This window comes from Periplaneta americana, chromosome 15, assembly GCF_040183065.1.
Source record: "Periplaneta americana isolate PAMFEO1 chromosome 15, P.americana_PAMFEO1_priV1, whole genome shotgun sequence".
Classification (NCBI taxonomy): domain Eukaryota; kingdom Metazoa; phylum Arthropoda; class Insecta; order Blattodea; family Blattidae; genus Periplaneta; species Periplaneta americana.
In genome coordinates, this window is record NC_091131.1 from 79,814,667 (window position 1) to 79,828,419 (window position 13,753).

Genomic DNA, 13,753 nt, shown 5'->3' on the forward strand with positions numbered 1-13,753 from the left:
ATGTGCATCTAAGCTCTGCATACCACATGGGAAAGATTCCTTAAAAGTGCTGAACAGGATAGTGAAAAAGTGGAAAAAATTTTAACTTAGTGTAAGTGTGAATCAGTGCCCATACCACATACGTGTTTACATTTTTAGAGACACGCTGCATATGTATATACATAGTGTAGTATAGCATAGTATAATATATTTATTTATTTATTTATTTATTTATTTATTTATTTATTTATTTATCCATTCATTCATTTATTTATTTATTTATTTATTATAGACCTATACATATATGTATTTGTATTTTAATTATTTATATTGTATTTATAGCCTATTTATTTCTCCACAATCCCATGATTCTCTTTCATGCCTGTTAGAGAGCACATTTTTCCCACGAAAAGGTGGTGGCTTATCACGAAAGACGGTAAGATTATGTGTGAAAATTGAGTTAATTAGGATTAAGTAGGAGGCGGGTGGTGGTCCTTTGAAATTGGTACTAGCCCAGTATTCGCCTGGAGAGATTTGGGAAATCACGAAAGGCCCAAGTCAGGATAAACGGGCTCTGAGATCGAACCCCAGATTTCCCAAAATAATATCATCATTCGACCCTGCTCGGTAAATTAGCATAATATAATTTCGAAATGCACTGAAATTGTTAAAAGGAAGAGAATTGACAAAGGTTTTTATAATGAAAGACAGTATTGCGTGCAAAGGTTGAGGTAATGGAGACTTTTTAAAATTAATGAAAAACAACCATTCGACGTTAAGTTTATTTTCCAGACAGTCCATGAGGTTCACACTATCTACAATATAGCTGTACAAGAATATATGCATACATATGGAAAATTATTGCTGTATAATATCACAAATTGAATTTTATTTTGTGACAATGTTGCAAATTGTTGACTGGAATTGAATAGTAATTCATGAACATGTCTACGATGTGCGACAAATTAAAGCAAGATATGATACAGGGTTAATATAAGAGTTGCATTTAGTTGTATAGGAAAGGTATCCGTTCGACCGAAAGCGGCACACATTCTTTCAGAATTAAGCAGAGGCAGCAATGGTGGTAGGCTCTGAAGTCTCGATAAACATGGGAACTTTATCCAAGAGAGGAGCCTCAGTGATGTTTTTGAGGAGCACATCAAAGTTTCTTTCGCTGTAACCCTGCAACAAAACACAGCAAAGCGTTACAACTACGTAGAAAAAAAGTAGATTTTTTTTTGAGCCATTAACAAAGTCAGTTTACAGCAGAACGCTGGAGATAGCAGTCGCGTGTGCACAACTCGCTAACACGGTATAAAGGTATTGGCTTGAGGAAGAAGCGAAGAATACAGTAAGAGAAGATGGAACGGTGGTTACGGAAAGAGACATCAGGAAAGGATAAAGTAAGTGAATTAAGTAGAGAGGAAAGGAATAATAAAACAGGCTTGAATCAAGTAGAACTAGAAACAGTAATGAAAGGTCAGAACTTGCGACAGTTCAGGATTTAGCAGAGATATTTGATATGTGTAAAAAAAAATTGGGGATGTGATCAAAAAGTGCAAGTAAAGTGAAACTGGAAAAGATTGAGAAGTATAGGGGAGAGAGAAAGTGTATAAGAAGATGTGTAGAATAAAATATAAGTGGGAAGTGGGAATAGTGACAATGGATTTTGTGTAAGCAGGATAGTGAGAAAGTGAAAGTTAGCGCAAATAAGAATGAGTGAAAATAATGAGAACGGGTTAAGAGAAGTGAACAAGTGACAGCATAAAATTAGTACTAACATTTGAACGTTGGAACAGTAAATGAATAAAAGGTCAAAGAACAAATAAGACAAATAATTCAATATGATAATTTATACAGAAAAATTGAATTTGAGATTTTAGTGAATAGTAGTTAGAGGAAAAGGGGGGTGTGAAAGGAGTATACAATATTAGCTATATTAGGATTAATGAACAAATAGAGAATAGCAATTGAAATATAGGAGAAATACTGTAGGGGAGATTGACCAAGTAATAAAAAATGTACATAGTGTAATTGGGAGTATTTGTGTAGACGTGTACTGCAAATAATGTGTTATTGTAATAATATGTTAATGGTGGCACCGGATACAGAAATGTGAGGTTCACCATTACATGTAAAGAAGTGCTGTGAAGAAATATATATCATATATCATCATATTAAATATTAACAAAGTTATGGAACATATCCGATTCAATGATGTTTACGTTTCAGAAGTCTGAAAAAAATTATTATAAGCAAGTCGAGTTACAGTATATATTTGTATCCGAAGAAGACTTTACCAATTATATAAATCAATAATATAATTGTAGAGTGTGATCTCAAAACGCATTAAGTCCATTTTTATAAAAGGACTGGACTAGTTTTTTATCCATTGCTCTACGGACTGAGCGATTTTTCAAGTGACATGCATAATAACTAGGGCTGAAAAAAGTATTATAGGCTACGCTGCATCGTACGTAGAGCTCTGTGTTTACAAAATGTTTGTGTGCACGCGATTAGTTACGGTAGCGGCTGCTCGTACAGTCCGCTCCGTATGAATGAACTCATAGTACAATTTACATTTACAGGATTACTTATGTTTCAAATTAATTCACTCGTAGCGAATATTACATTTACAATAAATATCATTATCCAGTAAGTCAAACACAATTTCCCCATGTTCTGAATTCAGTCCTCTTTATTATCTGTTCTTTGTTGGATTTTTGTTTCGGCATTCTGATACAACCTCGGGTCACTTTAGCAGGTCTACTATTGAGGAGAGTCGGATGTTCACTCTCTGTGCCCCTTACAGACAGTAAAGACACCCGACAACGCGACGCATTTTGTAAGCAATGTATATAGAAATTATTTATTACCCTGATATCAATATTTTTTTCGGCCTTAATAATAACAAACTTTCAGACAATGATTGGAGTTGTTCTGGCAGAAAACAAGCTTAAAATAATATGACAGAAGTCATAAACATGATCATATTATATATATTATTTTAATGTACCGAAGTACATATGATATTTCCATGCAGATATTCTGCGTCATCATACGATGAAAGAGTAATGGAACGGAGAAAAATTCTCTCCGGCGCCGGGATTTGAACCCGGGTTTTCAGCTCTACGTGCTGATGCTTTATCCACTAAGCCACTCCGGATACAACCCCGGCGTCGAATAGAATCGTCTCAGATTAAGCTCCAACTCTTCGGTTCCCTCTAGTGGCCGCCCTCTGCAATACGTCATAGATGTCTATGAACGTAGGACCGAAGTCCACACATGTGCTGAGGTGCACTCGTTATGAGTGACTAGTTGGCCGGGATCCGACGGAATAAGCGCCGTCTTAAATCACGAAGTGATTTACGCATATCATATATATTATTTTAATGTACCGATGTACATATGATATTTCCATGCAGATATTCTGCGTCATCATACGATGAAAGAGTAATGGAACGGAGAAAAATTCTCTCCGGCGCCGGGATTTGAACCCGGGTTTTCAGCTCTACGTGCTGATGCTTTATCCACTAAGCCAACTAGTCACTCATAACGAGTGCACCTCAGCACATGTGTGGACTTCGGTCCTACGTTCATAGACATCTATGACGTATTGCAGAGGGCGGCCACTAGAGGGAACCGAAGAGTTGGAGCTTAATCTGAGACGATTCTATTCGACGCCGGGGTTGTATCCGGTGTGGCTTAGTGGATAAAGCATCAGCACGTAGAGCTGAAAACCCGGGTTCAAATCCCGGCGCCGGAGAGAATTTTTCTCCGTTCCATTACTCTTTCATCGTATGATCATATTATGTATAAATCATAGAAATGACCAAATGGACTGAGCCAGTTTTGGAATCATACTCTTCATTTAATTCTATGATTAAGGTTCTGGCTGATATGTACAGTAGTGGCAAAAAACCGAACCGACCCTTGTAGCTGATTTCAGAACCCTGTTCACTCCAGAGCACGATAGACTGGTAATTAAGACTTTCGTGGTTCGAATCCTCCCTGGGTAGGAGACTTTTTTTTGTTCCTTATTCAAATTTACTCCCAATACATTTCGATTGCAGCGATATTTTACTACTTAATTAACTTATTATTCCCAGAACATGAATTTTACCAGCAATCGAAAAGTATTCGGAATAAATTTGAATAAGGAACAAAAAAAAGTTTTCTTCCCAGGCAGGATTCGAACCACGATAGTCTTAGTTACCAGTCTATCGTGCTTTGGAGTGAACAAGGCTCTGAAATCAGCTACAAGGTCGGTCCGGTTTTTTTTGCCACTACTGTATATCTATTATCAGACAGTACATCTCACTTTACGTTATATGTCAGAGGAAGAATAATTGTTGGTATGCATCTGAAGTCTGATTAGTGTAATATGTAACTAGTCGGCGATATATGCAATGGAGGGGGAAAGGAACTGGCCATCCTACTCCTATCTCCTGTCCTAGCTGCCTCATGAGTGGTGCCTTCTTGATATCACTTGTGAGGTTCAGACCTGTCTTCGGACAGTAGACTAAACAACTCTTCATTTATTCTTTGATTAGAGAGGATACAAAGCAGATTACGAGTGTAGAAGTTCGATATTGTTAGATCGAAAAATGCAATGAGAAATTAATTTAAGCCTGAAATATTTAGTTCATCATATCATCATCATCATCTTCATCAATGTTCTGCTATTATATTTTGTCACTTGTTGCGGTCTCTTGCAAGCGTTTCGGGAGTGGGGGGGGGTCTTTCCTCAAAGAGTTTCTACTCTCTTTTAGTAAATGATAAGCTGTTGAAGAATACGTCGTACTCCGTGCTTCCAAGAAATATATTGTTGGCAGTTGAATCTGTATTCATAATTATACAATATTACAGAGTAAAGTTATGACTCTTGCACAAACTCCATTTTAAAATTATTTTAAAAATAATTTTGTACATCTATCTGTTCTTAAAAGTCTCATTTTTGTGGCCACGATTATTTCCTCTCGACTTCTACTCCATACAAAACATTAATCTTTTCCAAGGTGTTCTAAACTTCCGTTCTTGCAAGTGAGGACTGTTCAAATACTTAGTTAACAATGCCTATTGTTAAGTTATAATTTATTATTGTTCGTAGCATATTAAAATTTGTAACAGACAATATAATGGTTAAAAAATTTAGCTATGAATACGCTTTCAATAGTTTATTACGAAATGGTTCCTTACTTTCAAACTTATGAACTCTGACTTACATAATGAAAGTTCATCTTTTATTACTCTATCAAGAGTATAACCAAAGTTGACATCCATAACCGCCTTTCGCGAGGAATATTGTAACGACCATCACAATGTATTGCATCCAGTTCAAAATTTCAGATATTTTAAGTAATTCAAAATAATATAATATTTACATTACATTGCACCGGCACTCCAAACTAGCTGACAAAACGACTGACTAATTTATAAATACAATGAGTGGCTGAAAAAGAAAGACACAAAACGAGCTCCTATGCATACCTCAGGCACGATATCACTTCCATATTTAACCATTGGCTTCAGCAGGTTATTATATAGATCAATGGATTCAGCCTCAATGTCCTTAGCCTGAAAATGAGGGACGGAAGAATTATAGCATAAAATATATCAAATCTAAGTATAATACATAATTTTTCTTAAATAAAATAAAAAAGTATATGTTCTATTGCTAATGGCACAGTATTTATACTAAAAACAAATTACCACATACCTGTCCTACAAATTCAATTCCCACTTTCACAAGAGGTTTCAGGATGTTCTTGTACAGGTCAGCAGACTCCGTCTCCACTGACTTCGCTTCACTAACAATGTCCATACCAAGCTTAACCATGGGTTTCATGATGTTCTTGTACAGATCAGCAGACTCCGTCTCCACTATCTTCGCTTCACTAACAATGTCCATACCAAGCTTAACCACGGGTTTCATGATGTTCTTGTACAGATCAGCAGACTCCGTCTCCACTGCCTTGGCTTCACTAACAATGTCCATACCAAGCTTAACCATGGGTTTCATGATGTTCTTGTACAGATCAGCAGACTCCGTCTGCACTGCCTTCGCTTCAGTAACAATGTCCATACCAAGCTTAACCATGGGTTTCATGATGTTCTTGTACAGGTCAGCAGACTCCGTCTCCACTGCCTTCGCTTCAGTAATGATGTCCTTTCCAAGCTTAACCATGGGTTTCAAGATGTCCTTGTACAGGTCAGCAGACTCCGTCTCCACTGCCTTCGCTTCACTAACAATGTCCATACCAAGCTTAACCATGGGTTTCATTATGTTCTTGTACAGGTCAGTAGACTCCGTCTCCACTGACTTCGCTTCACTAACAATGTCCATACCAAGCTTAACCATGGGTTTCATGATGTTCTTGTACAGGTCAGCAGACTCCATCTCCACTGACTTCGCTTCAGTAACAATGTCCATACCAAGCTTAACCATGGGTTTCATGATGTTCTTGTACAGGTCAGCACACTCCGTCTCCACTGCCTTCGCCTCCGTAACAATGTCCATACCAAGTTTAACCATGGGTTTCATGATGTTCTTGTATAGGTCAGCAGACTCCGTCTCCACTGCCTTCGCTTCAGTAACAATGTCCATACCAAGCTTAACCATGGGTTTCATGATGTTCTTGTACAGGTCAGCAGACTCCGTCTCCACTGTCTTCGCTTCAGTAACAATGTCCATACCAAGTTTAACCATGGGTTTCATGATGTTCTTGTACAGGTCAGCAGACTCCGTCTCCACTGACTTCGCTTCAGTAACAATGTCCATACCAAGCTTAACCATGGGTTTCATGATGTTCTTGTACAGGTCAGCAGACTCCGTCTCCACTGCCTTCGCTTCAGTAACAATGTCCATACCAAGCTTAACCATGGGTTTCATGATGTTCTTGTACAGGTCAGCAGACTCCGTCTCCACTGCCTTCGCTTCAGTAACAATGTCCATACCAAGCTTAACCATGGGTTTCATGATGTTCTTGTACAGGTCAGCAGACTCGGTCTCCACTGCCTTCGCTTCAGTAACAATGTCCTTTCCAAGCTTAACCATGGGTTTCATGATGTTCTTGTACAGATCAGCAGACTCCGTCTCCACTATCTTCGCTTCACTAACAATGTCCATACCAAGCTTAACCACGGGTTTCATGATGTTCTTGTACAGATCAGCAGACTCCGTCTCCACTGCCTTGGCTTCACTAACAATGTCCATACCAAGCTTAACCATGGGTTTCATGATGTTATTGTACAGATCAGCAGACTCCGTCTCCACTGCCTTCGCTTCGGTAACAAAGTCCATACCAAGCTTAACCATGGGTTTCATGATGTTCTTGTACAGGTCAGCAGACTCCGTCTCCACTGCCTTCGCTTCAGTAATGATGTCCTTTCCAAGCTTAACCATGGGTTTCAAGATGTCCTTGTACAGGTCAGCAGACTCCGTCTCCACTGCCTTCGCTTCACTAACAATGTCCATACCAAGCTTAACCATGGGTTTCATGATGTTCTTGTACAGATCAGCAGACTCCGTCTCCACTGCCTTGGCTTCACTAACAATGTCCATACCAAGCTTAACCATGGGTTTCATGATGTTATTGTACAGATCAGCAGACTCCGTCTCCACTGCCTTCGCTTCAGTAACAAAGTCCATACAAAGCTTAACCATGGGTTTCATGATGTTCTTGTACAGGTCAGCAGACTCCGTCTCCACTGCCTTCGCTTCAGTAACAATGTCCATACCAAGCTTAACCATGGGTTTCATGATGTTCTTGTACAGGTCAGCAGACTCCGTCTCCACTGCCTTCGCTTCACTAACAATGTCCATACCAAGCTTAACCATGGGTTTCATGATGTTCTTGTACAGGTCAGCAGACTCCGACTCCACTACCTTCGCTTCACTAACAATGTCCATACCAAGCTTAACCATGGGTTTCATGATGTTGTTGTACAGGTCAGCAGACTCGGCCTCCACTGCCTTCGCTTCAGTAACAATGTCCTTTCCAAGCTTAACCATGGGTTTCAAGATGTTCTTGTACAGGTCAGCAGACTCGGCCTCCACTGACTTCGCCTCAGTAACAATGTCCTTTCCAAGTTTAACAATGGGTTTCATGATGTTCTTGTACAGGTCAGCAGACTCCGTCCCCACTGCCTTCGCTTCAGTAACAATGTCCATACCAAGCTTAACCATGGGTTTCATCATGTTCTTATACAGGTCAGCAGACTCCGTCTCCACTGCCTTCGCTTCAGTAACAATGTCCATACCAAGCTTAACCATGGGTTTCATGATATTCTTGTACAGGTCAGCAGACTCGGTCTCCACTGCCTTCGCTTCAGTAACAATGTCCTTTCCAAGCTTAACCATGGGTTTCATCATGTTCTTGTACAGGTCAGCAGACTCCGTCTCCACTGCCTTCGCTTCACCAGCAATGTCCATACCAAGCTTATCCATGGGTTTCATGATGTTCTTGTACAGGTCAGCAGACTCCGTCTCCACTGCCTTCGCTTCAGTAACAATGTCAGTACCAAGCTTAACCATGGGTTTCATTAGGTTCTTGTACAGGTCAGCAGACTCCGTCTCCACTGCCTTCGCTTCAGTAACAATGTCCATACCAAGCTTAACCATGGGTTTCATGATGTTCTTGTACAGGTCAGCAGACTCCGTCTCCACTGCCTTCGCTTCAGTAACAATGTCCATAGCAAGCTTAACCATGGGTTTCATGATGTTCTTGTACAGATCAGCAGACTCCGTCTCCACTGCTTTCGCTTCCGTAACGATGTCCATACCAAGCTTAACCATGGATTTCATGATGTTCTTGTACAGATCAGCAGACTCCGTCTCCACTGCCTTCGCTTCACTAACAATGTCCATACCAAGCTTAACCATGGGTTTCATGATGTTCTTGTACAGGTCAGCAGACTCCGTCTCCACTGCCTTCGCTTCACCAGCAATGTCCATACCAAGCTTAACCATGGGTTTCATGATGTTCTTGTACAGGTCAGCAGACTCCGTCTCCACTGCCTTCGCTTCAGTAACAATGTCAATACCAAGCTTAACCATGGGTTTCATTAGGTTCTTGTACAGGTCAGCAGACTCCGTCTCCACTGCCTTCGCTTCAGTAACAATGTCCATACCAAGCTTAACCATGGGTTTCATGATGTTCTTGTACAGGTCAGCAGACTCCGTCTCCACTGCCTTCGCTTCAGTAACAATGTCCATAGCAAGCTTAACCATGGGTTTCATGATGTTCTTGTACAGATCAGCAGACTCCGTCTCCACTGCTTTCGCTTCCGTAACGATGTCCATACCAAGCTTAACCATGGATTTCATGATGTTCTTGTACAGATCAGCAGACTCCGTCTCCACTGCCTTCGCTTCACTAACAATGTCCATACCAAGCTTAACCATGGGTTTCATGATGTTCTTGTACAGGTCAGCAGACTCCGTCTCCACTGCCTTCGCTTCCGTAACAATGTCCTTTCCAAGCTTAACCATGGGTTTCAAGATGTTCTTGTACAGGTCAGCAGACTCGGTCTCCACTGACTTCGCTTCAGTAACAATGTCCTTTCCAAGTTTAACAATGGGTTTCATGATGTTCTTGTACAGGTCAGCACACTCCGTCTCCACTGACTTCGCTTCAGTAACAATGTCCTTTCCACGTTTAACAATGGGTTTCATGATGTTCTTGTACAGGTCAGCAGACTCCGTCTCCACTGCCTTCGCTTCAGTAACAATGTCCATACCAAGCTTAACCATGGGTTTCATGATATTCTTGTACAGGTCAGCAGACTCGGTGTCCACTGCCTTCGCTTCAGTAACAATGTCCTTTCCAAGCTTAACCATGGGTTTCATCATGTTCTTGTACAAGTCTGCAGACTCCGTCTCCACTGCCTTCGCTTCACCAACAATGTCCATACCAAGCTTAACCATGGGTTTCATGATGTTCTTGTACAGGTCAGCAGACTCCGTCTCCACTGCCTTCGCTTCAGTAACAATATCCATACCAAGCTTAACCATGGGTTTCATGATGTTCTTATACAGGTCATCAGACTCCGTCTCCACTGCCTTCGCTTCATTAACAATGTCCTTTCCAAGCTTAACCATGGGTTTCATGATGTTCTTGTACAGGTCAGCAGACTCGGTCTCCACTGCCTTCGCTTCAGTAACAATGTCCATACCAAGCTTAACCATGGGTTTCATGAAGTTCTTGTACAGGTCAGCAGACTCCGTATCCACTGCCTTCGCTTCACTAACAATGTCCTTACCAAGCTTAACCATGGGTTTCATGATGTTGTTGTACAGGTCAGCAGACTCCGTCTCCACTGCCTTCGCTTCACTAACAATGTCCATACCAAGCTTAACCATGGGTTTCATGATGTTGTTGTACAGGTCAGCAGACTCCGTCTCCACTGCCTTCGCTTCAGTAATAATGTCCATACCAAGCTTAACCATGGGTTTCATGATGTTCTTGTACAGGTCAGCAGACTCCGTCTCCACTGCCTTCGCTTCACTAACAATGTTCATACCAAGCTTAACCATGGGTTTCATGATGTTGTTGTACAGGTCAGCAGACTCGGTCTCCACTGCCTTCGCTTCAGTAATAATGTCCATACCAATCTTAACCATGGGTTTCATGATGTTCTTGTACAGGTCTGCAGACTCCGTCTCCACTGCCTTCGCTTCAGTAACAATGTCCATACCAAGCTTAACCATGGGTTTCATTATGTTCTTGTACAGATCAGCAGACTCCGTCTCCACTTCCTTCGCTTCCGTAACAATGTCCTTACCAAGCTTAACCATGGGTTTCATGATGTTCTTGTACAGGTCAGCAGACTCGGACTCCACTGCCTTCGCTTCAGTAACAATGTCCTTCCCAAGCTTAACCATGGGTTTCATGATGTTCTTGTACAGATCAGCAGACTCCGTCTCCACTGCCTTCGCTTCAGTAACAATGTCCTTTCCAAGTTTAACAATGGGTTTCATGATGTTCTTGTACAGGTCAGCACACTCCGTCTCCACTGACTTCGCTTCAGTAACAATGTCCTTTCCACGTTTAACAATGGGTTTCATGATGTTCTTGTACAGGTCAGCAGACTCCGTCTCCACTGCCTTCGCTTCAGTAACAATGTCCATACCAAGCTTAACCATGGGTTTCATGATATTCTTGTACAGGTCAGCAGACTCGGTGTCCACTGCCTTCGCTTCAGTAACAATGTCCTTTCCAAGCTTAACCATGGGTTTCATCATGTTCTTGTACAAGTCTGCAGACTCCGTCTCCACTGCCTTCGCTTCACCAACAATGTCCATACCAAGCTTAACCATGGGTTTCATGATGTTCTTGTACAGGTCAGCAGACTCCGTCTCCACTGCCTTCGCTTCAGTAACAATATCCATACCAAGCTTAACCATGGGTTTCATGATGTTCTTATACAGGTCATCAGACTCCGTCTCCACTGCCTTCGCTTCATTAACAATGTCCTTTCCAAGCTTAACCATGGGTTTCATGATGTTCTTGTACAGGTCAGCAGACTCGGTCTCCACTGCCTTCGCTTCAGTAACAATGTCCATACCAAGCTTAACCATGGGTTTCATGAAGTTCTTGTACAGGTCAGCAGACTCCGTATCCACTGCCTTCGCTTCACTAACAATGTCCTTACCAAGCTTAACCATGGGTTTCATGATGTTGTTGTACAGGTCAGCAGACTCCGTCTCCACTGCCTTCGCTTCACTAACAATGTCCATACCAAGCTTAACCATGGGTTTCATGATGTTGTTGTACAGGTCAGCAGACTCCGTCTCCACTGCCTTCGCTTCAGTAATAATGTCCATACCAAGCTTAACCATGGGTTTCATGATGTTCTTGTACAGGTCAGCAGACTCCGTCTCCACTGCCTTCGCTTCACTAACAATGTTCATACCAAGCTTAACCATGGGTTTCATGATGTTGTTGTACAGGTCAGCAGACTCGGTCTCCACTGCCTTCGCTTCAGTAATAATGTCCATACCAATCTTAACCATGGGTTTCATGATGTTCTTGTACAGGTCTGCAGACTCCGTCTCCACTGCCTTCGCTTCAGTAACAATGTCCATACCAAGCTTAACCATGGGTTTCATTATGTTCTTGTACAGATCAGCAGACTCCGTCTCCACTTCCTTCGCTTCCGTAACAATGTCCTTACCAAGCTTAACCATGGGTTTCATGATGTTCTTGTACAGGTCAGCAGACTCGGACTCCACTGCCTTCGCTTCAGTAACAATGTCCTTCCCAAGCTTAACCATGGGTTTCATGATGTTCTTGTACAGATCAGCAGACTCCGTCTCCACTGCCTTCGCTTCAGTAACAATGTCCATACCAAGCTTAACCATGGGTTTCATGATGTTCTTGTACAGGTCAGCAGACTCCGTGTCCACTGCCTTCGCTTCCGTAACAATGTCCTTACCAAGCTTAACCATGGGTTTCATGATGTTCTTGTACAGGTCAGCAGACTCCGTCTCCAATGCCTTCGCTTCACTAACAATGTCCATACCAAGCTTAACCATGGGTTTCATGATGTTCTTGTACAGGTCAGCAGACTCCGTCTCCACTGCCTTAGCTTCAGTAACAATGTCCATACCAAGCTTAACCATGGGTTTCATGATGTTCTTGTACAGGTCAGCAGACTCCGTCTCCACTGCCTTCGCTTCAGTAACAATGTCCATACCAAGCTTAACTATGGGTTTCATGATGTTCTTGTACAGGTCAGCAGACTCCGTCTCCACTGCCTTCGCTTCACTAACAATGTCCATACCAAGCTTAACCATGGGTTTCATGATGTTCTTGTACAGGTCAGCAGACTCCGTGTCCACTGCCTTCGCTTCAGTAACAATGTCCTTTCCAAGCTTAACCATGGGTTTCAAGATGTTCTTGTACAGGTCAGCAGACTCGGTCTCCACTGCCTTCGATTCAGTAACAATGTCCTTTCCAAGCTTAACCATGGGTTTCAAGATGTTCTTGTACAGGTCAGCAGACTCGGTCTCCACTGCCTTCGCTTCAGTAACAATATCCTTGCTAAGTTTAACCATGGGTTTCATAATATTTTCGTAGAGATCAGCTGCTTCGTTTGCAACTGTTTTAACAATCTTGTTGTCCTGAAACATTAACCCTTCATTATTCCTGAGGCTCTATGAGTAGTGATCGAACATGTTGCTAAGAGTTTAAGTTTAATTTGGAATTATTTTTAAACAAAAATTTAATTTCTAAATTTCTTTGTATATATATAGCGCTAACAATGTAGTGCGTCACGTGAATACACGTACATTTTAGGTGTTAGTGGAGCAGCAGTATGTACTTTGGAAAATATTATGCTATCCAGTTTTCGGGGTTGTATTTTAGAGGAGCGATGGCCTCTGATTATTGGTGTTGCTTTTTCTTTAGTTGTGAACCATTTGCGGACTTTCAATTTGTTGTACAATATTATTACTTTACCGGTACTGAAACATTTTCCGTAAACTTTAGATTTTATTATCTCTGAGAAGAAAATTATCCTCCTCTTTTACGGTGAAAACTTTTAAAAAGTAACTTGCAACACCTGTACAGCATCTCGACTTATTTGTATTGCTACCACTTATTAATCGTGGTGACTTATAGAATCCTGAAAGCCCTGTTAGTTTTGATAAGTTACGTTCATTTACACATTTGAAATCGGTTATTTGGAGAGTCTATACCTACTGCAAGATTATCTAACATCGATTTAATTTGTGTTAAATTGAATTCGGAGAAATTTGTCGGAGGATAAA

At 41.3% G+C, this 13,753-nt stretch overlaps 1 protein-coding gene across 2 annotated transcripts in view; it reads right to left on the bottom strand.

Annotated features, from left to right (window-relative positions):
• Positions 1 to 743: 743 nt before the first annotated feature.
• LOC138715144 (nebulin-like) overlaps positions 744 to 13,753 on the bottom strand; it is a 29,767-nt gene continuing 16,757 nt past the window's right edge. Inside the window, exons 7-9 of one of the 2 annotated variants that reach the window (XM_069847694.1) lie at positions 5,699 to 13,105; positions 5,470 to 5,556; positions 744 to 1,161 (exon numbers count right to left, since the gene is read on the bottom strand). In XM_069847694.1, coding sequence (XP_069703795.1) covers positions 1,042 to 1,161; positions 5,470 to 5,556; positions 5,699 to 13,105 — 7,614 coding nt within the window. In that variant the 3' untranslated portion in view covers positions 744 to 1,041. The remainder of the gene's footprint in view (positions 1,162 to 5,469; positions 5,557 to 5,698; positions 13,106 to 13,753) is intronic. The other variant, XM_069847695.1, reaches the window with a different exon arrangement.